Source organism: Saprolegnia parasitica (genome assembly GCF_000151545.1).
Source record: "Saprolegnia parasitica CBS 223.65 unplaced genomic scaffold supercont2.21, whole genome shotgun sequence".
Taxonomy (NCBI): Eukaryota; Oomycota; class Saprolegniomycetes; order Saprolegniales; family Saprolegniaceae; genus Saprolegnia; species Saprolegnia parasitica.
In genome coordinates this window covers 345,162-368,173 of record NW_012156415.1, presented here as the reverse complement: position 1 = coordinate 368,173, position 23,012 = coordinate 345,162, and the positions used below count along the sequence as shown (strand labels likewise).

At 59.5% G+C, this 23,012-nt stretch overlaps 11 protein-coding genes across 11 annotated transcripts; 5 read left to right on the top strand and 6 right to left on the bottom strand.

The window, feature by feature from the left end:
* Positions 1-114: 114 nt before the first annotated feature.
* Positions 115-1,315, bottom strand: SPRG_05743 (hypothetical protein). The gene is made up of 3 exons (XM_012345027.1): positions 894-1,315; positions 690-844; positions 115-642 (listed from the first exon to the last, which is right to left on the bottom strand). The coding sequence occupies exons 1-3, from the start codon at positions 1,306-1,308 to the stop codon at positions 187-189; spliced, it is 1,026 nt and encodes a 341-aa protein (XP_012200417.1). The 5' UTR covers positions 1,309-1,315; the 3' UTR covers positions 115-186.
* Positions 1,316-1,784: 469 nt separating this feature from the next.
* Positions 1,785-3,151, top strand: SPRG_05742 (hypothetical protein). Its single transcript, XM_012345026.1, has 3 exons — positions 1,785-2,392; positions 2,438-2,866; positions 2,923-3,151. Exons 1-3 carry the CDS (start codon positions 1,799-1,801, stop codon positions 3,094-3,096), a joined length of 1,197 nt encoding a protein of 398 aa, XP_012200416.1. The 5' UTR covers positions 1,785-1,798; the 3' UTR covers positions 3,097-3,151.
* SPRG_05741 (hypothetical protein) lies at positions 3,146-3,734 on the bottom strand (the record flags this gene model as incomplete). Its single annotated transcript, XM_012345025.1, has 3 exons — positions 3,146-3,367; positions 3,416-3,538; positions 3,587-3,734. 3 exons carry the CDS (start codon positions 3,732-3,734, stop codon positions 3,156-3,158), a joined length of 483 nt encoding a protein of 160 aa, XP_012200415.1. The 3' UTR covers positions 3,146-3,155.
* A 104-nt stretch (positions 3,735-3,838) lies between these two features.
* On the top strand, positions 3,839-5,919 carry SPRG_05740 (hypothetical protein). The gene is made up of 8 exons (XM_012345024.1): positions 3,839-4,428; positions 4,474-4,788; positions 4,842-4,910; positions 4,969-4,994; positions 5,040-5,168; positions 5,221-5,405; positions 5,455-5,556; positions 5,603-5,919. The coding sequence occupies exons 1-8, from the start codon at positions 3,872-3,874 to the stop codon at positions 5,870-5,872; spliced, it is 1,653 nt and encodes a 550-aa protein (XP_012200414.1). The 5' UTR covers positions 3,839-3,871; the 3' UTR covers positions 5,873-5,919.
* On the bottom strand, positions 5,862-6,772 carry SPRG_05739 (hypothetical protein). The gene is made up of 6 exons (XM_012345023.1): positions 6,657-6,772; positions 6,530-6,614; positions 6,421-6,476; positions 6,252-6,360; positions 6,039-6,207; positions 5,862-5,993 (listed from the first exon to the last, which is right to left on the bottom strand). Exons 1-6 carry the CDS (start codon positions 6,747-6,749, stop codon positions 5,909-5,911), a joined length of 597 nt encoding a protein of 198 aa, XP_012200413.1. The 5' UTR covers positions 6,750-6,772; the 3' UTR covers positions 5,862-5,908.
* A 356-nt stretch (positions 6,773-7,128) lies between these two features.
* Positions 7,129-7,637, top strand: SPRG_05738 (hypothetical protein). Its single transcript, XM_012345022.1, has 2 exons — positions 7,129-7,312; positions 7,359-7,637. The coding sequence occupies exons 1-2, from the start codon at positions 7,143-7,145 to the stop codon at positions 7,603-7,605; spliced, it is 417 nt and encodes a 138-aa protein (XP_012200412.1). The 5' UTR covers positions 7,129-7,142; the 3' UTR covers positions 7,606-7,637.
* SPRG_05737 (hypothetical protein) lies at positions 7,616-8,124 on the bottom strand (the record flags this gene model as incomplete). The annotated part of the gene is made up of 2 exons (XM_012345021.1): positions 7,616-7,618; positions 7,729-8,124. The coding sequence occupies 2 exons, from the start codon at positions 8,122-8,124 to the stop codon at positions 7,616-7,618; spliced, it is 399 nt and encodes a 132-aa protein (XP_012200411.1).
* Positions 8,125-10,126: 2,002 nt separating this feature from the next.
* SPRG_05736 (hypothetical protein) lies at positions 10,127-10,755 on the top strand (the record flags this gene model as incomplete). Its single annotated transcript, XM_012345020.1, has 1 exon — positions 10,127-10,755. The coding sequence occupies exon 1, from the start codon at positions 10,162-10,164 to the stop codon at positions 10,753-10,755; it is 594 nt and encodes a 197-aa protein (XP_012200410.1). The 5' UTR covers positions 10,127-10,161.
* Positions 10,756-11,553: 798 nt separating this feature from the next.
* Positions 11,554-16,864, top strand: SPRG_05735 (hypothetical protein; the record flags this gene model as incomplete). Its single annotated transcript, XM_012345019.1, has 14 exons — positions 11,554-11,858; positions 11,910-12,191; positions 12,238-12,507; positions 12,561-12,845; positions 12,895-13,176; positions 13,230-13,358; positions 13,385-13,513; positions 13,564-14,335; positions 14,380-14,744; positions 14,797-15,087; positions 15,146-15,454; positions 15,503-15,787; positions 15,838-16,629; positions 16,679-16,864. 14 exons carry the CDS (start codon positions 11,554-11,556, stop codon positions 16,767-16,769), a joined length of 4,587 nt encoding a protein of 1,528 aa, XP_012200409.1. The 3' UTR covers positions 16,770-16,864.
* A 129-nt stretch (positions 16,865-16,993) lies between these two features.
* Positions 16,994-20,130, bottom strand: SPRG_05734 (hypothetical protein; the record flags this gene model as incomplete). The annotated part of the gene is made up of 7 exons (XM_012345018.1): positions 16,994-17,507; positions 17,559-19,217; positions 19,265-19,465; positions 19,509-19,584; positions 19,631-19,652; positions 19,698-19,866; positions 19,920-20,130. 7 exons carry the CDS (start codon positions 20,128-20,130, stop codon positions 17,029-17,031), a joined length of 2,817 nt encoding a protein of 938 aa, XP_012200408.1. The 3' UTR covers positions 16,994-17,028.
* A 487-nt stretch (positions 20,131-20,617) lies between these two features.
* On the bottom strand, positions 20,618-22,693 carry SPRG_05733 (hypothetical protein). The gene is made up of 4 exons (XM_012345017.1): positions 22,405-22,693; positions 21,514-22,364; positions 21,111-21,470; positions 20,618-21,063 (listed from the first exon to the last, which is right to left on the bottom strand). The coding sequence occupies exons 1-4, from the start codon at positions 22,663-22,665 to the stop codon at positions 20,703-20,705; spliced, it is 1,833 nt and encodes a 610-aa protein (XP_012200407.1). The 5' UTR covers positions 22,666-22,693; the 3' UTR covers positions 20,618-20,702.
* Positions 22,694-23,012: the final 319 nt, after the last annotated feature.

The following is a 23,012-nucleotide window of genomic DNA, read 5'->3' as shown; positions in this document are numbered from 1 at the left end:
GGCGACGGGCTCGGACAGGCGGTCGCCGCCAAGGGAATAAATCAAGGGGGCTGTTGGTCGCCTACATCGCTAACCTCGAGGTGTTCTGTCTTCTTCGTAGTGACTATCGACAAGTTGTTGTTAAAAACAAGTTGTATTTTCTTCTTCTTCGGTAGTCTAGTATCTAGGGCGACGATGTTGTTCCATTTACATCTTGCCGTGCTTGGCGAGGTTGGTGATCTCGTAGACCGAGTGGCCCGTCTTCATGGCCACCTCCTCGGCCGTCTCGTGCTTGGCGAGCGCGTCAAACGTCGCCTTGATGACCGTATACGGGTTGCGCTGGCCGTAGCACTTGGAGACGACGTCCGTGATGCCAAAGCAGTAGAGCGCGCAGCCGACCGTGTCGCTGACCGTCGAGCCCATACCAAACTTGGACGGGCGGATGAAGAGCGAGCAGCTGTTGAACTTGCCGCGGACTTCGTGGAAGAGCGTACGGTCGTCGAAGCGGTCGATGTACACCATCGTGTCCATCGCACGGAGCGTCGCGCGCTCAATGGCCTCGTGGATCTTGCCGCCGCGGCCCACCGCGTAGCCCGCCGCACCTTCCTGGTTGCCGACGCAGACGAGCGCACGGAACGTCAAGATGTTGCCTTGCGTCACCGGCTAGCGTGCCCCTGATGAGGGCATGGATCAGATCGATGCTTGCGTACCTTCTGGACCGTGTCGACGTAAATAATCTGGCGCACCAAGCCCTTCGACTCGAGGTCGAGCACCTCGTCTTCGTCAAAGTTGAGCTCTTCCGTGTCGTTGGCGAGCATGTCGAGCTCGTCCTTCTCGTAGAGGAGACCCATGTCGGGGCGGAGCGCTACGTTTGCGCATGAGAGTCGAGTGTGCAGCCAATATGGCTGGCGTACAATCGTCATAGACAAACTGCGGGTCGTCAAACGACATGGAGCGCGCGCCGAATTCGTCCAAGAGGCGGCGACGGGCCAGCGCCATGTTCTTGGGCGCGATCGCCTGGTATCTGTGTTTGCGCGCGGCCGCCGGCGCGAGCTGGCGGAACGGCTTGGTCGTCTCCTTCCAGCGGCCATAGAGCGGCGGCGGCTCGAGCGGCTCGTCCTCGTCAAAGTCCTCGAGCCCATCCGACTTCTTCTTGGGCGCCTCGATCTCCTCGAGGTCCAGGCCAAGGTCGTCGTCCGCCTTCTTCTTGCGGCGACCCTCGTCGTCGTCGTCGTCGTCGCCGACGGCGCGGGAGAAGGCGCGGAGAGGGACCGTCGACGCGGCCTCGAAGCGGCGGCTCAGGCCACGGGACACGAAACGAGCCAACATGAGCGAATTGCGGATTGCCATCGAAATGACTGGTTTTGAATTTTCAGACGGCTTTTTAGCCACTCACACGCGCGTATTTTCCTACGCTCGCTCGCATTGGTGCATATACGGCAATTGGCGCGGATTTGACGCATTTTAGCCAATTAAACGTAGCTATTTTTATTGCCCGAGGTCGGATTGGCCCGCAACCGGATCGGATGGATCAGTTGATTGCCGAACCCACGACGCTCCAGGAGCACCAATATGACAATGGGAACGATGCTAACACGGCCACTGCATCTCCTATGAGGGCGTGGGGCCAAGCGATATTGCCTCGTACGGTAGCACAGCGCGTCGATGTGACGGGACGGCGTGGTGAGCCGGATCAGCCCGGCGATCAACTGGTTATTACTCAATAGCCAATAAGAAGGCGGTAAAGTGGCAGGCAGCAAGGCCATTGGTGCGTTCGCGACGCTGGCCACCAGCAAACCGTCATATTCGTAGCTGCAGCATGAGCTCGTCCAAGGTTGTCGACAAGTCGCTCTTCCTCGAGACGCTCAAGGTGCTTGGCGTCCGCGCCGAAGGCAAGCAGATCGGACAGATTGTCAAGCTCTTCTCCAAGCATTTGCTCAACCGGCCCAAGCTGCGCAACGTCGTGCCGATTCCCGCGGAAGCGCACAAGCTCGTCTTGCTGGCCGAGAGTATCAAGAGCCTTGAGAGCTCGCCGATCGACCTCCAAGAGTACATCAAGAAGGAGAACCTTTCCGTGCACACGCACGAGATCCAGCTCGACTACTCGTTCTGGGGCGTCGACCATGTGCTGCGGAAGCTGCTCCCCGCGTCCATCACGGAGGTGCCGGCGTCGTTCGAGACGATTGGGCACATTGCGCACATCAACCTGCGCGAGTTCCATCTCCCGTACAAGCACATTATCGGCCAAGTCATCCTCGACAAGAACGGCCCGCGCATCAAGACGGTCGTCAACAAGACCGATACGATTGATACGGTCTTCCGCACCTTTCCCATGGAGGTCCTCGCCGGCGAAGACAACATGGTCGTCGAGCTTCACGAAAGCGGCTGCAACTTTACCTTCAACTTTGCCCAGGTAGCGCATCCCAGCCTCGTCACACACGGATATATGGCGGGTTAGGTCTACTGGAACTCGCGCCTTCAGCAAGAGCATTTGCGCATGATCCGCCAGTTTGACCCGAAGAAGGATATCATCTGCGACATGATGTGCGGCATTGGACCGTTCGCAGTCCCGCTCGCCAAGAAGGGCTGCACCGTCTACGCCAACGACCTCAACCCGAAGAGCTTTGAGTACCTCCAGATCAACCGGACGAAGAACAAGGTCGAGGCCAAATTGCACCCGCACAACATGGACGGCCGCGCGTTCCTCCACGAGCTCCTCGAGAAGCGCATCCAGTTTACTCAAGTGCTCATGAACCTCCCGGCGATCGCGCTCGAGTTCCTTGATGCGTTTCCTGGCCGCTTTGATCACTGGGAGGGCGAGCTGCCGTTCATCCATACGTACTGCTTCTCGTCCGAAGTCGACGCACCGGAAAAGGACGTCCAAGAGGTTCCACTGGCAACGACTTGAGAGACGCAAAGTGCTGACGATACTTGTTGCTGTAGCGCGCGGAAGCGATCCTTGGCGCCAAGCTCGATATGGCGACGACGACCATCTACCAAGTGCGCGACGTGGCGCCCAAGAAGCTCATGATGTGCATCTCGTTCCAGCTGCCCGCGGCCGCAGCCTACTCGGAGGAGAAGCGCCAGAGCATGAAGCGGCAAAAGGTCGCCGCCTAAGTGCCATGAGACCGACAATATGACTCAATGTCTTCTTACGAGCGTTATCCTCGAGCGTGCTAGAACGACGCTCGCCTAAAGGCCTTGGCGAGGATGTAGCAGTCGGGTGGCACAATGTGCTTGTAATAATTATGGATCGTCTGTCGGATCTCAAAGCCGTGGCCGAGGTAGAAGCGGATGGCACCTGCATTGCTCGTCTGGACGTGGAGGTAGATGTGGTCCATGCCCGTTTGCTCGCAGTACGCAAGGACGCTTTGCAGTAGCGCTGCGCCTACGCGATCAAGCGGTGATGGCGCGCGCGAGATGGAGAGATGCGTACCGACGTGCTGCCGGCGATATGCAGCGAGGACGCCGAGCGTCATGATGTACACGCGCTCGCGCTTCTGAAGTGTCGTCTCGATGCGGCAGCAGATGGCGCCCACGGCGAGGCCATCCACAAGGGCTACGCACACGGCTAAGATATCGTCGCCGCCACGCTGCTAGCGCGTACCGTACTTGGAGAGCCCATGCGGCGTCTCGACAATGTCCGTGTAGAAGCTATCGGTGTAATGAACGGGGAAGATCTCGCGGTTGAGCACGCGGAGCACGCCGACGTTGGCGGTCGTGATCGGGCCAAAGGCGACGCCGGCGTCTGCCATTGCTGCCATCACGATCCACTTGTCCGAGTGGTCCGGATTGGAATCCGGATAAAGCGTGGTGCTATCCGGATGTGTCGACCCATCCGGATACAGAAATGCGAGATCTTCTTCTCGTTCATCGACCTTCGACCTTTACGATGGGCAAGCACGGACGCAGGATGCTGCTGGCGCTGGCGCTGCCCATGACCCTCGCGCGCGAATCGCCGTGGTCGGCCATCGATGGCCCGCTTGGCGCCGTGCGCCTCGAGGCCACGCCGCCGATTGTGACACCGGGCGGCGACGTCGTCATCTCGTGGGCGCATGCCCCCGCGGACCCGCACGACTATGTGACGCTGACGTGTGGGCCGACGACGGGCGCCGACGACTACATTGCGCTGCGCAACGTCTCGGCGGGCGGCTCTGTGCGCTTTGACGACTTGTACATGCTCCGATGCGACTACGAAGCGCACTACTTCCAGTACCGCGCGAGCGCCGGGTTTGTTTGCGCTGGCAGCATTACGATTCCGCTCTGCGACTCGATCCATGCACCCAAGCAAGGCCACTTGGGCTTCAACGACGCCATTGACGAGATGGTTCTTCTCTACAACTCGGCGTCGGACGCGAGCACGCCCATGGTCAAGTACGGGCCAACGCGGTCGCTCGCAGGTGCGACGATTCGCAACGGCACATCAACGACGTACACAGCCTCCGACATGTACGCGCCTCTCTATGTAGCACACTTGGTACAAGGCGGTGGTAGGTGCCACGCTCCTGCCACCACGGTCGGTCAAACGCTGTTTCGGGCCCCGGGGTACTTTCATACCGTGGTCATGGATGGTCTCGCGCCAGGTACCGAGTACTTTTACCAGTTTGGCAACGACGTCGACGGGTGGAGCACCGTCGCGTCGTTCCTCTCGCGCGTACCACCGGGGCCCGACACGGACGTCTCATTCATCGGGTATGGAGATATGGGTGTCGACGACGCGCCCCGGGGCTGGTCCACCGCGCTCCGCGTCTTTGAAGACATTGTTGCCCGCGACTACAATGGGTTTCTGCTGCATTTCGGCGACATTAGGTGCGATTGGATCCGGTTCTTATTGGTTCCACACACGAGTCTGGACAATGTAGCTACGCTCGCGGGAACGGGCTGCAGTGGGACAAGTTTTTCGCGCTCATCGAACCCGTCGCGATGCGCATGTAAGTACCTCGACGTCCATCTCTTCTTTTAATGGCCACATGTCTCTCTCTCTTCTAGTCCGTACATGGCAAGCATTGGCAACCGTAGGGGCTTTGCATCTCGGGGAAGAGGGTAACTGGTGCTGGTAGATGAATTCGACTACATTGGCGGCGGCGAGAAAGACCCGTCGCACCTCGAGAGCTTCCACCCGAGCTGGGGCAACTACGGCGCCGACTCGTCGGGCGAGTGCGGCGTGCCCATGGTGCACCGGTTTCACGGTAGTTGCCGGTTTGCAACCGCAGAGACGCCTATCGTCGTTCTCTGTGCTAGCACCGACGAACGGGCATGGCCTCTTTTGGTACAGCTTTGCGCACGGCCCCATCTCTGTGGTTCAAATGTCATCCGAGCACGATTTTCTGCCGGGCTCGGTGCAATTCGAGTGGCTGCACGCGACGCTGGCCGCCATCGACCGACGCGTGACGCCATGGGTCGTCGTGACGGCCCATCGCATGATGGTAGGACCCGCGTTCTGCGCCTTGCATTTCTCCGGTTGCCTGTGTCTAGTATACGACACAAATCGGCGAAGAGAAGGACCTCCGCGTCTCCAAGCACTTTCGCGCCGCGATCGAGCCGCTCTTGCAGCAGTACAAGGTCAACCTCGTGCTGGTACGGCATATAAACAAGGAGCGCACGAATGGACGGCGGGGCATAGGCGGGGCACCAGCACTCGTACGAACGGTCGTGCCCCGTGTTCAACGGCACGTGCGTCGAGCACGGCACCGTGCACATGGTGGTCGGGTCGGCCGGCGCCGAGCTCGAGGCGCAGGGCTTTTCGGATGCGATCGGCCCGTGGAGTGTCGCACACATCAACGCGTACGGCTACCTCCGCGGCCGAGCGTCCAAGGACCGATTGCATTTGGAGTTTGTTTTGAACGCCAACGGCAACGTGTACGACCAGGTGGACCTGGCGCTTTGGACGTGATACGTGCATCGTATTGCATAACATGGATATCATCAACTATGCCCTGGCTTGCTTGGCGACGAATCGGTCGCTGTTCTTGACGGCGCCAATGAGCCAGTGCACTGCGTCTTCGACACCGTCCCTATCCCATCCTCGTTTAGAAGACAGTTGCGAGAGTATGGAATACATGGAGAGGGCGCTGATGGCTCGAAGGAGCGTCTCGTGGTGGTCAGGAATCGACCCGACTCCGAGACGCTCCGAGATAACAGCAACGTCCTTGGCGTCGGCGAGATCGTTCTTGTTGGCGAGCAAGAGGATTGGGATACCATCAAGCTCAGCGTTGGCCAGCATGGTGTCTACAAACCATGTCAATGGGATCGGCTTGGACGAGAGGGCGTACCGAGCGCCGACCGGGCTTCATCAAAACGGGCTTCGTCGGCCGCGTCCAAGACAAAGACAATGCCGTGGCTCTCGCTGTAGTACTTGCTCCAAATGGCTCGTAATCGTTCCTACCATTCGCTCAGAACATCCGTGCTCGGAGCACATGGGCCGTGCGTGACGAGAATTACCTGGCCGCCCAAGTCCCAAAAGATGACGTTAGTGCGGGAAATGTCAACCTTGGCGACTAGACCATGGATGCTCGTTGAGGCCAAGCACGCGCGTAGGCAGCACACGTACTGTTGAGACCCACCGTGGGCGGGATCTTGTCGAGCGGAATGCCCGGCTTCTTCCCAAAGCGGCCCTTGAGCTGCTCCAGAAGCGTCTACGGGCTTGGTTAGAGATGTAGCGAGGCGAGAGAACGTACCGTCTTGCCCGCGTAGTCGAGACCGATGATGAGGATGTGGACCTCGGCCTTGGAGAAGAGGTAGTTCCAGAAGCCCATCAGCAGCGAAAACATCGGCGCGGCCGCCGACTCTGCTCTGGAAAGGGCAAAGGCAAACTCCCCGCCGTCTCGTCCAATCGGGTATCGACATGCATCGGATTCGTCGGTTTATGACCAATGAACGCGCGCTATCTGTCACGTCCATCCTTCGAGCGGACCATGACACGCCATTTCAACGCGTCAATCCTCGATACACATGCTATAGTACGTCTTCCCATGGCACTGCGCAGTCGTGTGCAAGGCGATGGCTGTGCGTAGGGCTAAGTGTGGTTTTTTCGAGGTTGCGATTGGAGCGCTTGGGTTGGCAGAAAATAATTTCTTTATGCCCAATCGGATTGCGTAGAGCATGGCAACACGGGCTGTGAGTGGCTGAAATTCCGGGCACAGCGGTTTCAACGTGGTGAAAGCATGAAGGACCCGACCATGGCGTTCGAGGTCGGGGCCAAGGTCGAGCGAGACATTGACGGTCTCTGGTTCCCCGGCGTCATCGTCGCCGTCAGCGATGATGACGAGACGTGCGACGTACAATATGACGAAGACAGCAAGATCGAGGAGGCCGTGCCACTCTGCGAAATTCGGTTCGCAGTTCGCTCATGCCGCATGGCCATCATCACGCCAACGTAGGCGCTTTGACGCCGACCGGCTTGGTAATCAAGCGCCACCACGGTCGTATACGAGCCATGGCCATCGAGACGAGTCGTCGTCGCTGTTGCTTCAGCCCGACTATGACCCCAACAAGGCGCCGACTGTCGTGGTTCACAACAAGGGCGAGGCCAACGGCGGGAACGGGTACATTATCAACGGCCTCGAGACCAACGTCGCCGCTGGCAATGGCCTGCGAGGGATTCGCTGGTTGAGGGTCAATACATAAGGCATTTTAGTTACTACTTTGGTTGAGCGAGGCAGCGTACGCGTCAAACGCAGCATCCATGCATGCTTCTCGGGACGCGACGTCGTCTAGCATCCCCTGAAGCCGGCGCATCTGAGCCTCGACGTGGGCGCGAAAGGCTTGGATGGCAATCTTGCGCTGCGTGCGATCGAGTTCCAGCTGGAGCAGCTCGGTCGTTCGTTGAGGCGGACCGACGTCGATCGACAGGCGGCGGTCCAATACAATCGGTGGCGGCTCGTCCACAACGTCCAGTTTCGGCTTCGTTGGCGACGACGATGCGTGGCCGATGATGTCGCGAGCCCATACGTTTTCAAACGCCCGCTCGATGAGTCGCCGGGCGCCGTCATCCTCGGCGGCTTGCACGGGCGGAGACGCAGCTGGCGGGTCGCGACGCGGGCTCGTTGGCGCTGGCCGCGCCGTCGTCAGCTTTGTCGATGCATTCCACTGGACCTTGCGCGACCGTGCATCGGACTCTTCGCGCAGCCGGAGTGGATCCTTCATGGAAGGTCGCTTCGAAACACTGTTTCGACCACGACGAGATACGCGGTATTTTCCAGCATTCAAAAGGATGTTCAAATCCAAGGATGGTATCAGGTCACGAGAGCAACTATCGTTCTGGCCGAGGGTCTCGAAGTATGCACGCTTGAGTGTGTCTGAGGACTACTATTCATCCGGTTGGTCATGCACAAGAACATGATGCCTGGGCCACTTACGCGTTCTGAGAGTGTGTAGCACCTCGTAGGGAGGCCTCTGACACAGTGCATGGCAACGGCGCCCTGCCACATCTTTTTTGTGGTAAGGAAAAGGGGTAAAGTGGTATTAATACCACTCTGCCCATTGCTGGAATCACGGACGGAGCATGAGAATGCACCAGAGGCTTTGATATTCCGTGCACCTGCGTGATGATTTATGGCGCAACCCGAAGCGATGCCTCTGCCTGCCAACCCTCTTTTACACCTAGACTCGGAATGCATCCAGGCGTGTCTTTTGTGTTCCTTCAACGGAAAAAACACCAATCAGTCATTCCAACAACGCTTACGCTACCGATGACAATGTACTTGCAGAAGGATCCCATTGCATTCGTTTGCGGTCTTGAGAAGAGCTACAACATCTGTTGTCACTGCGACCCATCCACTTGTCCACACTTGCGAGGGATGGGACCGATACGAAATGAAAAAGGACCTTGTGTGGCCGTGCACGATACAAGTACAAACAGTGCATGTTGCAGCGAGTCGCTGTCGCCATCTTGCGACCACTCGTACATAGCTCTCGTACCATGTGTGAGGTCATGGTTCTTCGAGGCCGGGACGGGGCAGAGCGTCGGAGCATCCACGTTTGCATCGTCGAAGGACCGCAATGCTGCTAGGTGGAAGGCGAAGACCATTCTAAAAGGCGATGTTATCAGGCTGCTTTTGGATGATAGAAGAAGCGATTAACCCAGCGCCGTGCAAAAAGAGACGTGCATTCGATTTCAAATGTCTGTCACGCCCACGGTCCCTACAAGATGGGTCGCTGCACCAAGAGAACAAGGCGCTTGGATCGTCCAAAAGCCAGACGCGTGACGTGCGCTCGCTCCACCTGGCACGTTGGAATCCAATGACTCAGCCCTTGTGTCGTCCCGGCTGGTGCAGCCCTTGTCGGGCGCAGCTGAGAACAAAGTACGAAATCGACAGCAATAGAGTGGTGTAATGGCGGGCGCAAAGGTGGACGAGCGGTGCAAATGGAACCACATGGCAGGACCAGACGATGCAATTCGAGAGCTTTCCATCATCAGCGAACGGCAACGTTAGCCATGACGACGGGTCGTGGCTGTTGACGCTGCATGCGATAAAGAGGCCCAAACATCATCACAGCACGGCGTCTATTGCTGGCATCGACGTCTACTCTTGAGGTCGGTGGGGCATGGTAAAAACCGAAGGACCAGGCTCGAACCAATACGATTCCAGCCTTTCTTGTATGCAAGCGTACATGCAGCGTGCGTGCGATGTGCTTCAATGGTCGTACTCGTCTGGTCACCGACAGGCGCGCCAAAAAAGAACCGACGGCCATCAACTTGTATCGACATCCCAAGCTGCTTCGTCTCAACCTTGTACGAACGATAATTGCCACAACCACCACACCTCAAAACACACGTGTGTAAATTGATTTCACACCGCTTCCCATTCGTGTCGGGGCCGTCCTGACGCTATGAAAAGCGTCAAGAGCCCAAGAAAATCAAGAGCCCACGCTGTCGATATGAGTGCACACGATGCTGTTGCATTCCAGCACCCAACGCCGACCTGTGTCGTAGCGTGCAACCCATGGGACGCCATGTTTAATTTCCCACGTATTTCACACACGTGTGTAGACAGGCCACCCACGTGATACCAACTGGGTGGAAAATCGACCGTGTGTGCTGCAGACGCAGGCCGCCTCGGACACATCTTTTGACCCAGCACGGTCCAACGTTTAGTAGTCGAAAACACCACAGCGGATAACGCCAGCCATCATTTCCGAATTTGCCCCGACGACCTCGAACGACCTCGAACGACGACACGAATGCTCGACCTCCACACGGCAACGCTGCTCAAGCGCGGCGCCACCATGGCGTGTATCTTCAACGAGTGCACCAAAGAGGCCGTGCACGGCTCGACCAAGTGTACGTTCCATAAGCGCCGAAAGCGGTGCAGCGTCCTCAACTGCAGCAACCAAGCGTACGCACGCGACCTCTGTGTCCGCCACGGCGGAAAGCGCAAGTGTGCTCACCCAACGTGCTCAACGGCAGCCCACGGAGGACCGTACTGCGTCACCCACGGCGGCGCCAGCGGTAAGCGGCTCTGCTCGATCGAGGGTTGTCCCAAGCAAGCCCACGCCCACCGCCGGTGCGTGCGCCATGGCGGCGGCCGCCTCTGCACCGTGGAGGGGTGTGCCCACTACGCGCGCGGTCGGGGCGTGTGCCGGAGCCACGGACACAAGCCGTTATCGTCCTGCTCTTCGCCTCTTTCGGTGTCGAGCGGTGATGACTCGGACAACGTGAGCATCAAGGCGGAGCTTGAACTCGACTCGGACGTGACCGCGACGGCGGCGTTCTTGCACACGGTGGTCGACGACTCGTTCCTCATGGACCTGCACACGATCGCCGAAATGTGCTGACGTCGTCTGTAATGCTATCTGTAATTTCAACCTATCTATCACAAATGCAGTTCGACGTCATCAAGAAGAAAGCTGCTCGACAGGCCACCTTTTCCGGCGGCAACCACCGCGTTGAGCTCTCTTGCCCTTTCTAGCACTGTCGCTACGCGCACCCAGGATGATCATCCAGGTTCACAATCAGATGTTGCTCGGCGTCTCTCGACCACTGCATTGGTTCCTGGTGTAGGAACAGGTGTCGGAACGACGTGGTGACAGCGGGTGGCGAAGTGACATGGGTGTCGGTTGCAGGTTCGGTTGCTCGCTTATGTTCGTAGAGGCTCCAAGCGCAAGGTCGGGATTCACACCCGACTGGACAGCACGTGCACCGATCGCCCCATTTCCGCCTCGGTGCAGTGTATCCTGCGTCCACTGCTCTTGCAAACGCACCGCCTATTCGACCTGGCTGTGGGGCGCCGTCGACGGGAAGTGTCGTGAGGACAACGTAAAGGCAGGTTTGGTTCGCCGCTCATTGATAATGGATGCGCAGCTACTGCAGACACCACAGGCAGTCAACTTCGCACACCTCGGTGGCATGTCTTGCAATATCATAGGAAGGGCGCTACCTGCAGCCGATCGCTCTACACTAGAAACCGCTCCCGGAGACAAAAAGCGAGGCAGCCGGAAACCCCCCGTGCCGTCTTTTCATAGCACACCGAGGTGGTTGGCGCTATTCTCGTCGCGGCACCGAGTGATGTGGGAGTTTCGGCCTTTCTGCAGCGTCGCGGCTGGAGCTCATATCCCAATTTGCCTCGTGCAAATATGAAAGTCTTCCCGTACGGTCGCCAGCTCTCGCTCACGCTGCCTTTGCTGCTCCTCAAGGCGCAGCGGGGCCGCGCGCAGGCGCTGGGCAGCATCATCGGTGGCTCGGCCAGTGAAGGCGACTCGCTCTCGTTCGTGTGCCCGACCGGCGAAGTCATTGGCAAGGTCTTGTTTGCGTCCTACGGTACGCCGACGGGTGGCCTCCCCAACTACGCCGTCGGCTGGTGCGACGCTGCCACGTCCATGGCCGTTGTCCAGTCGGCTTGCATCGGCAACAAAGCGTGTGACGTCGCCGCCGACAGCACGTAAGCTCCATATGACGCCGGTGTCATGTTGCTGACAGGAATTTTGTTTAGGGTCTTTGGCGATCCTTGCTTTGGGACGTACAAGCACTTGGACGTTGCCCTCCAGTGCGTCGACGAGAACGTCATTGGCGGCAGCGCGTCCGAAGGCTCGTTGCTGCGCCTGCGCTGCCCAGCAAACCGCGTCATGGGCGACGTGACCTTTGCTTCGTTCGGTACTCCCACGGGCGAGTTTCTCGACTATCGTACGGGCACCTGCAATGTCCCGACGTCCGAGACCACGGTCGCTACTCTCTGTACGGGCCACGCCTCGTGTGACCTCGCGGCGACCACCGAGTACGTCCCTTTCGCCCTTTTCTCTCCTTGCTCATGCAAACGACAGAGTCTTTGGTGACGCGTGTACCGATGTCAACAAGCATCTCAGCGTTCAGGTGGACTGTGTCGGCGCCAACACGGTCCAGGGCACGGTCCAAGAAGGCGCGGAGCTCGAGTTGGCGTGTCCCGCCGGCTCGAGCATCACGGCCATCAACTTTGCCTCTTACGGCACGCCCAACAACTACGTCCAAGGATCGTGCGAGGCTGCGACGTCGCTCGAAGTTGTCACCGAGTCGTGCGTCGGACAGCCGTCGTGCCAGGTGGCTGCCTCGGACGAGTGAGTGTACTTGGTGCGTGAGGCGGTGCACTGACGATACCGTGTGTCTCTAGTGTGTTTGGGGATCCGTGCCCGGAGACCGTCATCAAGTCGCTGAGCGTGCAGGCCGAATGCTCGGCTGGCCTCGCCCCGGGGATCATCCAAGCCACGGCCACCGACGGTGGCGCTGTCGTGCTCTCGTGCCAGCAAGGCGAGACCATCAGCAACATTGGCTTTGCGTCATACGGCACGCCGACCAACTACGAGTCGTCGAGCTGGTGTGACGCGCCGTCCTCCGAGACCGTTGTCGCGGCGGCGTGCATCGGGAAGAGCTACTGCAGCGTCGAAGCCAGCACGAGGTTGGCGCCCTTGACCATGAGACATCTTGTGCTCATACGTTGTGCATAGCGTGTTTGGCGACCCGTGCCCCGACACGGCCAAGAACCTCAACGTTCAGGCGCAGTGCTCGGACGCCAACTGGATCGGCGGCTCGGTTGCCGAAGGCGCGTCGCTCGCGCTGGCGTGTCCGGCCAACCAAAACATCGTGTCGATCGAATATGCTTCGTACGGCACGCCGGCTGGGACGTACCCCAACTTTGTCTCGACGTGGTGCGACGCGCCGGACAGCGCCACTCAAGCTGCTGCCATTTGCGTCGGCCACAACGCGTGCACGCTCGACGCCAACAGCGGGTACTTGCTTGAAAGTACAATGTGCCGTGGTCTCATCATCGATGCCATGGTAGTGTCTTTACGGACGCGTGTCCGGGTGTGGCCAAGCGACTCTCGGTGATTGCCGAGTGCGTGGACGCGGACCTCGTCGGCAGCTCCACATTGGATGGCGAGTCGGCGACGATCCAGTGTCCGCAAGGCGAGTACATTGGCTCGATTCCGTTGCGAGCTACGGCACGCCGACGGGCGAGTTTCCCGACTACGCCGCCGACCCGACGTGTGACGCAGCCGGTGCCGTTGCGACCGTCGGTGACCGGTGCATCGGTGAGAACTCGTGCTCGATCGACGTCCACAGCGGGTACATTCCACCACCGTTTGGATGACCACGACGGCTCATGTGTGATATAGGACGTTTGGCGACGACCCGTGTCCGGGAGCCACCAAGAAGCTTGACGTGACGGCCAAGTGTGTGCCCAACAACATCATCGGCACGAGTGTCGGTGAAGGCAGCAGCGCGGCGCTGCAATGCCCGGCTGGCACGTACATCTCGGCCATCACCTTTGCTTCGTTCGGCACAGCGACCGGCATCTTCCCTGACTTTAGCGTCGACCCAACGTGCCACGCCATCGACAGCAACTTTGTCGTCGGCTCCAGCTGCCTCGGCAAGAACTCGTGTACTGTGGCTGCGACCGCCGACAAGTTTACGACGGGCTCGTGCGCGGGCTCGACCAAGAGTCTGTCTATCGTCGCCGAGTGCATCTCGAACGACATCATCGGCACCTCGGTGCCGCAGGGTGCGGTGCTGCACTTGGGCTGCCCGGCCGGCAAGACGGTGCAGTCGATCGACTTTGCGTCCTTTGGCAACCCCACCGGCCACGTCGGCTCGTTCGCCACCGGTACATGCGACGACCCGAGCGCGGTGGCCATCGTGCAGCAGGCGTGCCTCGGACAAGAGTCGTGCTCCGTGCCGGCCAACAACGCGTTTACGGACAACTGCTACGGCGTGCAAAAGCACCTCACCGTGCAGGCCACGTGCGCGACGCCGCCGCCGGACCCGCAGATCATCGGCGGGTCGGTGCCCGAACATGGCACGCTCGAGCTCTCGTGTCCGGCAGGCCAGACCATCGACGCCGTCTTGTATGCGTCGTACGGTCTCTCGACCGGCGCGTTCCCCCGCTTTGTCAACGACTGGTGCACGTCGCCGTACTCGCAGCCGTCGTCGAGTTTCTCTGCCTCGGCCAGACCTCGTGCTCCGTGCCGGCCGAGAGCGCCACCTTCAGTAACCCGTGCGTCGACACGGACAAGACGCTGAGTGTCACGGCCCACTGCAAGGACACGGCGCCGGTCATCGTGACGCCACCCAACCCGGACCCGGCCATCATCAGCGCGAGTGCCACGGACGGCAACACGCTCTCTCTGCAGTGCCCCGACAACTTTGTCGTCGGACCTGTGCTCTTCGCTTCGTACGGCACGTCGGCGGTACAGTTTGGTGTCCACACGGCCAGCTGGTGCGACGCACCGGCGTCCGATCAGGCCGTGCAAGGCGCGTGCACTGGCCACAACTCGTGCTCGATCGACGTCTCTCCCCAGTGCGTCGCTGCTCCACTCTCTTGCAAGGTCTTATATACATGTGTCTTGTAGGGCGACGTACTTTGGCGAGGATCCGTGCCCTGGTGTCGAGAAGCACCTCGCCGTCCAAGTGCAGTGCGTGGACCCTGACTTGATTGGCGGTGTCGCGGCGGACGGCTCGTCGCTCGACTTGGCGTGTCCGGCGGGCGACGTCGTGGGCGAGATCCTCTTTGCGTCCTACGGTAACCCCACGGGTGACGCGTCGCTCTTCCAGAAAGGCTGGTGCGACTCGATGTACTCGACCGACGTCGTCTCGTCTCTGTGCCTCAACCAGGCGTCGTGCAGCATCCCCGTCAACACGGGGTGCGACATCTTGCATCTGGTGTGTGTGGTTTTAACGTATGCTCTTGTCGATGTATAGTGCGTTCAGCGACCCGTGCGTCAACACGGCCAAGTCTCTGGCCGTCAAGGCCAAGTGCTGGCCCGCGCCGGTGCCGACGCCCGACCCGAACCTCATCGGCGGGTCGGTCGACGAGCATGAGACGCTGACGCTGCAGTGCCCGACGCCCGGCTACGTCATCGGCTCGGTCGAGTTTGCCTCGTTTGGTACGCCGACGGGGGATACGCCAGCGACGTTTGCGATCGGAGCGTGCGACGCCCAGCCGTCGGTGCCCGTGGTGTCAGCCCTCTGCGTTGGTCAAGCGCTGTGCGAGATTTCCGCCGAGACTCCGTGCGTTCTCCTCGATGTCGATTGCTGGTGACTCACTCAATGGACTAGGGCTTTTGGTGACCCATGCGTCGGGACGGACAAGCAGCTGAGTGTGGCGGTCGAGTGTATCCCGGGCGACATTGTGAGCGATACGGCCACGGAAGGGTCTACCGTGGATCTGCAGTGCCCGGCGGGCCAAGAGATTAGCTCGATTCTGTTTGCGAGCTATGGCACGCCGACGGGATCGTTCCCTGACTTTGCCGCGCCGTCGTGGTGCGACCGGGCGGGCGTCTCCGACTATGTCTACCAGACGTGTGTCGGCTTGAACAGCTGCAGCGTGCTGGCCTCATCGACGTACGCGACGATATTCCTTATGAGCGTGCACTCATGTGATGACTGTGTAGGGAGTTTGGCGACCCGTGCGTTGGCATTCTCAAGTCGCTGAGCGTCGCCGCTTCTTGCTCGCCGATTGCGACGCCTGCCCCGACGCCCGAGCCGACACCGGAGCCGACGCCCGAGCCGACGCCCGAGCCGACGCCGACCCCGACGTCCAACTCGCAGTCGGGCTCGTCCAGCGCAACGCCGTCGCCGTCGGGCTCCAACACGGGATCAGGCAGTGGCTCGACGACGCCGACCCCAACGACCCCGACTCCGTCAACGCCGGCGCCGACGACCTATTCGGAAAGCATCTTTGTCGTCGGCGGGAGCGTCACCGAAGGCTCGGAGCTGCGCCTCATCTGTCCGCCTGGCAAGAAGCTCGGCTCGATTGTGTTTGCGTCCTACGGCACGCCGACGGGTCTCCTTCTCAACTACGAGACGAGCACTTGTGACGCGCTCACGTCGCGCGAGATCGTTGCGACGACGTGCATCGGCCAGACGTCGTGCATCTTGTCGGCGACCAACGGCATCTTTGGCAACCCGTGCACGGGCGTCTACAAGTCGCTCAGCGTCGAGGCGCAGTGCGTCGACGACACGGACAGTCTCATTGGCGGCACTGTGCCCGAAGGCCAGTCGCTGACGCTGAGCTGTCCGGAGGGCCAGAAGATCTCGCTGGTTTCGTTTGCGTCGTACGGTACTCCGTCCGGCACCCTGGGCACGTTTGCGACCGTGCCGACGTGCGACGCTTTGCCGTCGGTGGGCGTGGTCGAGCAGCTCTGCATCGGCGAAGCGTCGTGCACGGTGCACGCAGACAGCGGGTGCGTCCTCCTCTCGATCATCGCGAGAGATCTTATTGTACATGTGTAGGCTCTTTGGGGATCCGTGTGTCGGCGAAGACAAGACGCTGAGCATCGCGGTGCAATGCGCCAACAGCTACGCGCGCCGTCTTCGCAAGTAAACTCAAGCTGGCCGTCGCCAAGTGGCCGCTTGCCGATATCGTCCGCATGTACAAATGCAGACAAAGCGCTGAATGGGAATGAATATATCTGTGTACTCCTTCAATATTGAGCTACAACAACCCGTGGCGGGTATGCTAACCGGTAATGCATGGCACGGATGCCACTCCAACCGTAGCCACCCGACTGCGATACCCGAACGGACGAACTGTGCAATATGACCAAGGTCGCAAGTGGCATCCATACACCGATTAATGTCGTCTAGATGGCGTCGTAGAGCAACGGCGTCGCTTCGCCGAGGTTGCGGGCGCTCGCGTACTTGGGTTTCTTGGTAAAGTTGGTGCCGTTCTCGAGCAGGTTCATGTACGCCGGCCCGAGGTGCGCGATCGCATTGACGCGAAGACGCGAGATGAACGCGCGCTCGACGATGTTGGGGTTGATCAGGAACGTGCCCTTGGCTCGCGTCGACAAGAGGACGTTGTCGCCCACATGCTTGTACGCAAGGTGCGCAAAGCAGAGCGCCGCCAGCGACCGCTTGGGCGTGCCGACAATGGCGTCGCCGTCCGCGCACACGCGGTAGCAGTTGGTTACAACGCGCTTGAACGCAGCAGCAAACTTGTGGTTGCCGACGCGGGGGCTGCCATACGTGTACACGACAATGTCTTCGGCAAGGCGCCAGCGGCTGTCGGTGACCACGTCGTAGGCCATGAGGGTGGCGAGCGCACCGCCGAGCGAGTGCCCTAGATGGACATGTATTAGTCACACTGCTTCAGAGAGGGACAGGGGCACACCGGTCAGGTAGAGCTGGCACTCGGGCATGGACGCCATCGCCGTCTGGACGATGCCGCGGATCGTGTCGCGCACCGTCAAGTACGCGTAGTGAAACCCAGCGTGGACCATGGGCCCGTCGTCGTCGTTTTCCGGACCGAACGCCGGTCTGCACATGTGCACTTGGAGGTCCGTGAGTGCGTTGGCGGCGCTTAGCGTGCCCCGGAAGACGACAACGACGCGCTTGTCGCCGGCCAAAACCCATCCGTACGTGTCGGTCATCGCATCGTAGAATGGCTGCACCAAGGATAGACCGTCTTGGGTCCAATGGGCCTCGCTCGCGACGACGTAGCAGCCTTTTTCTGCATCAAACTCGGGCTCTTCGTAGATCGCGATCGACTGGTTGTAGAGACCGCACGCTGTCTCGACGACAAACGCGTCGGGCGCGCGCCACTCGAGATAGCCGTCGTCCAGCGAGATGGACCGGCTGTAGCGTCCGCCAACGACTTGCTTGAGGTGGGCTAGCGTAAAGTCGCGCTGGGAGGAGGTCAGTCGAGGCAGCTTGGTCAAGGCGCGCGTGTAGTAGACGTGGTGGTGTCGGTCCTCCATCGCTTTCGTCGGCGGTAAGAAGAGCACGGCGAGGACCCAAGTCGCTGTCCGGAGAATGAGCTGCACGGCCAAGTCGGTGAGGATGACCGTCTTGGGCACAAATGGCGATACCGTTGGGACGGGGTCGGCGACGAGCGCGACAAAGAAGAAGACGTACATGACCGTGAGCCCAATGACGTAGAGAAGCCGCGCCGTGAGCTGCTCCGGGCGTGTCTCGGCGTAAGCGTGCGCCCGCAGATTGTTGCGGACGTCGACCATGAGCCCACGATAGATAATCGAGCACAAGATCGCCAGCCCAAAGTTGAGGAGCGAGAGGTATTGGTCGGCTGCATACAGGTACGTGTAGAGGTAGAGACTCAAGACGAGCGTGCCGAGGACAAACTTGCCGACAAAGAAGCGAGCGCCAAAGGTCCGCGTGCGCTGCATGTCGAGGAGGAAGAGGAACGCGAGGAGCCAGAGACCGCAGCTGAGCGCAAAGACGCCTTCGCTCGCGTACAACATCGCCTGAAAGTCCTCGGAGAGATCCAAGTACTCGGAGACGTACAGCATCGGGCAGCTCGCCATCAAGTTGACGCCGCACATGACGTAGACGACGCGTCGCTCGGGTAGCCACGGCGCCGACCGCACCTTGGTCGCCCACAGGAGAAGCACGCCAATGTCCAGTACAAAGATGCACAAATTCACAACGTCCAGAATGCGCTCCATGAACGCATGATGGGATAGGAAGAGCAAGTGCGGCAACGGACGGAGCCGCATGAACGGGATCAAGTCGCGCGATGCCAGCGAAAACGAGGCAGCGACCGAGAACGTATGGAGCTCGGTCCCGTTCTTGAACGGATGCCACGCGTCTTGGTACCACGGAAAGTACACCAGTGGGAGCGCACCGGCCGCGCCTTCTTCGACTTTGCGAAGCGCGCATGTGCCGTGGTCGCAGAGGCAGTTGAGCGCCTTAAAGCCATTGATTTGGTCAAAGAGGACGTGTTCGTCCATTGCAAACGTAATGTTGTACGACAGTGTGAGCGTGAACGCGCCTTGGGGCGGCAAGGCATCGTTGGCGACCGCGCAAAAGTCCCCTACACAAATACTACGCAAACGATTTTCCATATAAGAGACGGCCTACCTTGGAGCGAGAGGAACCGCGTCGAGCCCGGCAAGTCGTTCGTGCTCGTGCTCTGAATCGCGAACGACGTCGCGCTGATCTCGGTTGTGTTTTGACGCACAAGCGGAAACGACGTCTCGTCCATTGGGATGGGTGGCACCAAGAGCACAAAGCAGCCGAGCGAGGCCAGGACGAGCCAGTAGCAGACAATCTGGACCCAGCCTAATGGAGCGATGACGGACAAACACTCGAGGGAGGGACCTACGCTTGGACATGGTCTCTAGAAAGATCTTTGGCTCGGCACGCAGACCGAGCGCCGTGTCAGGCACCGTGGTCCGAAACTACACCAAGTCGTCAACTTTATGCATACCGAACGCGAGACTGTACTTGGCGCAGGTCAATGTAGAACCTAGCTACAGCGTCAGAGAAGAATACTACCGAGGAAGCATCGCACCGTCCGTGACTCTGCTGGGACTGGTCCATCGCATTGAGCACATGCTCGTCGTTGTTGCTGCTCACAGCCTTGTCCTTGGCGTGCTCCATGATGTTGTGGCTCACGAGGAAGACCGCAGGCACAATCAAGTTGATGGCGAACGCGAGAAAGATGAGCGACCAGCCGATGCCTACATATTGAAGGCGCAGCGTGAGCCTCGAACCCAGGCCACTTTCGTCGTACGGGACAGCGCGCACTGGCCCATGCCATCGGCGAGACGCCCATCGCACTCGTAAATGACCGGGAAGCAGTCGCAGTTGCCGATCGCGCAGCCCGACTCGCGCCGGTAGAGGCCAAAGGCACCGCCACCGCTGCATGTATCTGTGAGCTCCTTTGTCGCCGCCTGCGCGACGCCGGCCAGCGCCACGAGCCAAATACTCGACCGGCCGAGCATTTCAAAATGCAACTTCGCGACTTTGCACACGACCATATTAAAAAACAATGTGTATGCATATAGAGTGATTGGTATGGAACATAAAATATGGCTTTTAAAAATCCTGCATGTCGCAGAAAATACAGTGTACGCGACCCAGCGACGCCACACCTTTTTGACGCCCGCGTGGTCGCTCGTTGCGACACGCAGCAGCCACCGCCGCCATAGCTTTGTACCGAGCGATCTTCATACTACACCAGCATTGGCTGCTGTCGAACGAGTAGCCGCGCCTGTATCTCACTTCTCGGAGCCAAAAGGTATCGGCCCGACAATTCAGCGGGGCGGTTGGCGCGCACGAAGCTGCCCGTGCCGAGGGCTCTAGAAGTCTGCTAGCTGGCAACTTTGTCATCATGGGACACTGGCATCGCCTTGGACGAAGCACATTGTCGCTCTCGATGCGCCCCTGGTACGACCGCACTATAGATGCAAGTCCCAAGAAGGTGCATAGCTTTAAAACATGATATGGATCCATTATTGGGCAAAGGCATTCCAGAGCTGTTAGCATGAAAGCAGCGTAGTACGTCAGTGCACCATTAGGCGCGGTACATCTCGCGGTCTTGGAGCAGCAGCACGAGCTGTGCGACCGAGTCTTCGAGGCGCCGCATCTTGGCGAGCACGTCTTCGTTGGTGGCGCTCTGGACTTCGCTCTCCTTCTTCGGGATGTACACCGAGTTGCGGTAGAGCAAGATGGTCTCGAGCACGTGCTTGGCCGAGCGCGGCGAGAGGTATGCGCGGTGCACGACGTCGTCTTCCGTGATAAAGTCGAGGCGGTCAAAGGCGCCGGCTTGGACAGCGCGTAGAAACTTGGTCTCGGCGTCGCAGCCAAAGAAGCGCGCGGGGTTGAACACCTCGCGCGTCACGACCCAGAACTCCCAGAGCACCGACCGGTTGTGCCTACGAAGAATACGATAGAAGTGGCACAGCCATCCGAGTCGCGATACCGCGCGTTCTCCATGGTCACGTCCGTGTACGACTCGAGGACGACGGCGAGGAGGAGGTTGAAGAGGATGAGGAAGAGCAGCGCCATGCCGCTAAAGTACCACAGGACCGCGAGCGGAAAGTTGACTTGGGCGATCGCTTCAAAGTCAAAATCCCCAAAGAGCATGTTGATACACGTGACAAAGCCGCGGCCATAGTTGCTAAACTGGAGTGTGCCCTCAAAGCTGAGGCAACCCGCGACGACGTAGCCATACAAGGTCAGTACAAAGACACACGAGAACGCGCCGAGCTTGTGGATCGACTTGAGAATCGTGGTCGTGACGACGTTTAAATTCGGGTGGAACTCCATCGCGCCAAAAATGCTATCCAAAAGTGTCACTTGATACATCGAAATAATGTTGATACCGGGTCGTGAGCAGCAGCATGACGGCGATCGCAAGGAACCGGACGCGCGTCATTTGAGACGCGAGATCTTCGAGTCGGTCGCTGTTGACCATGGTTGTGCTTGGGTGCTTCTCGGCGAACGTTGTCGCCGTGTAGTTAAGGATCGCCGAGTACACTTTGAACCAAATGAGGTAAAACATACTCACGGCGAAGACAACGACCCAGTCGAGCCACACAAAGACAGACGAGTACGACGCAATGTACACGTGGCACCATTTCGGGCAGCAAAAGGCCAAGAGCAGAAAGCCCAGCGTGCCGCCAAAGTACGAGAGGATGCAGAGGTCGAGCCATTTCTGGTACGACGTCGCATACAAGTTGCTCGGCACGACAATGACCTCGCCGCTCGCGTCAATGAAGCCGCCGCTTTGGAACGTCACGGTGAGGCGCGTGCGCGCAAAGGCGTCGAGGTTGCCGTTGTATGTGATGACTTGGAAGACGACGCGGGCGGTGGCTTCGTCGACCCACCGGTCGTCCTTGCCCTGCATCGCGGCTTGGATCCCGTCGACCGTCAGCGGCCGGAAGCGCGAGCTGATCGCGACGCTGTCTTGGTGCCGCGCCACGAGCGTGTCGCCGTCTTCGGCGTTGGCGTAGCAGACCGTGCCCCACGTGTCGGCCATGTTGGCATTGCAATCTTTGAGTTCGCGCTTGTAGACTTCGATCGCAAACGTCAAAATGACATTTTCTGACGCGACGCGCCACTCGCCGTCGTCGTCAAAGAGACTCGGCAGCAGTGTGTCGTACGCCCAGGCGTGGACGTCCGACTTGACTTGGATGTTGGCAAACTTCATGCTCGAGTTGGCGTTGATCGTGTCCTACGCAACGTTTACAATGCGAAAGGCGGTCATGGCGTACCGAGCCCGACGAGACGAGCGCGGTCATGAGGCCGCGCTCGACAAGGTACAGCTCGTGCGTCGGGAAGATGCACGTCGTCATCGTCGCAAAGGCAAAGAGGACGGCGGTGCGCAGAATGAGCACGGAAAAGTTGAAGCGCAGCGCCGAGCGCGCGAGCATCGCCTGCGGAATGTCATCGTGGCGTAAGGCGAGCACCACGTCGTGCTTCTCAGCTACGAAGTCGGCGAGGAGCCGCGTCGACTCGGTCGGCTTGAGGCCCATGCGTCAGCTCCGAAACAGTGGGCTCACACACGCCAGCAGGGTACAGTGGGACCTATCATCGTGGCGCCACGACCCCGTTTGGATTGGCTGAAATAAAAAATAGAAGCGCCAATCCACTTGAAAGATGCAGAAACACCGCTTTTTATTGGCTGGAATCTTGGCGACGGGCAAGCGTGCCACGACACCCAACTTAAGCATTGACACCGACAATGGAGGAAGCAGCAAACTCTTGGTACAATACAACGTGTATATTCAATCCCATCCAGCAATTTGTCTCCATATTGTACGTGCGGACGATGTCGGCATGCGGCCACTTGGCTACGGCCAGCTGGAGTTTACTTGCGAAG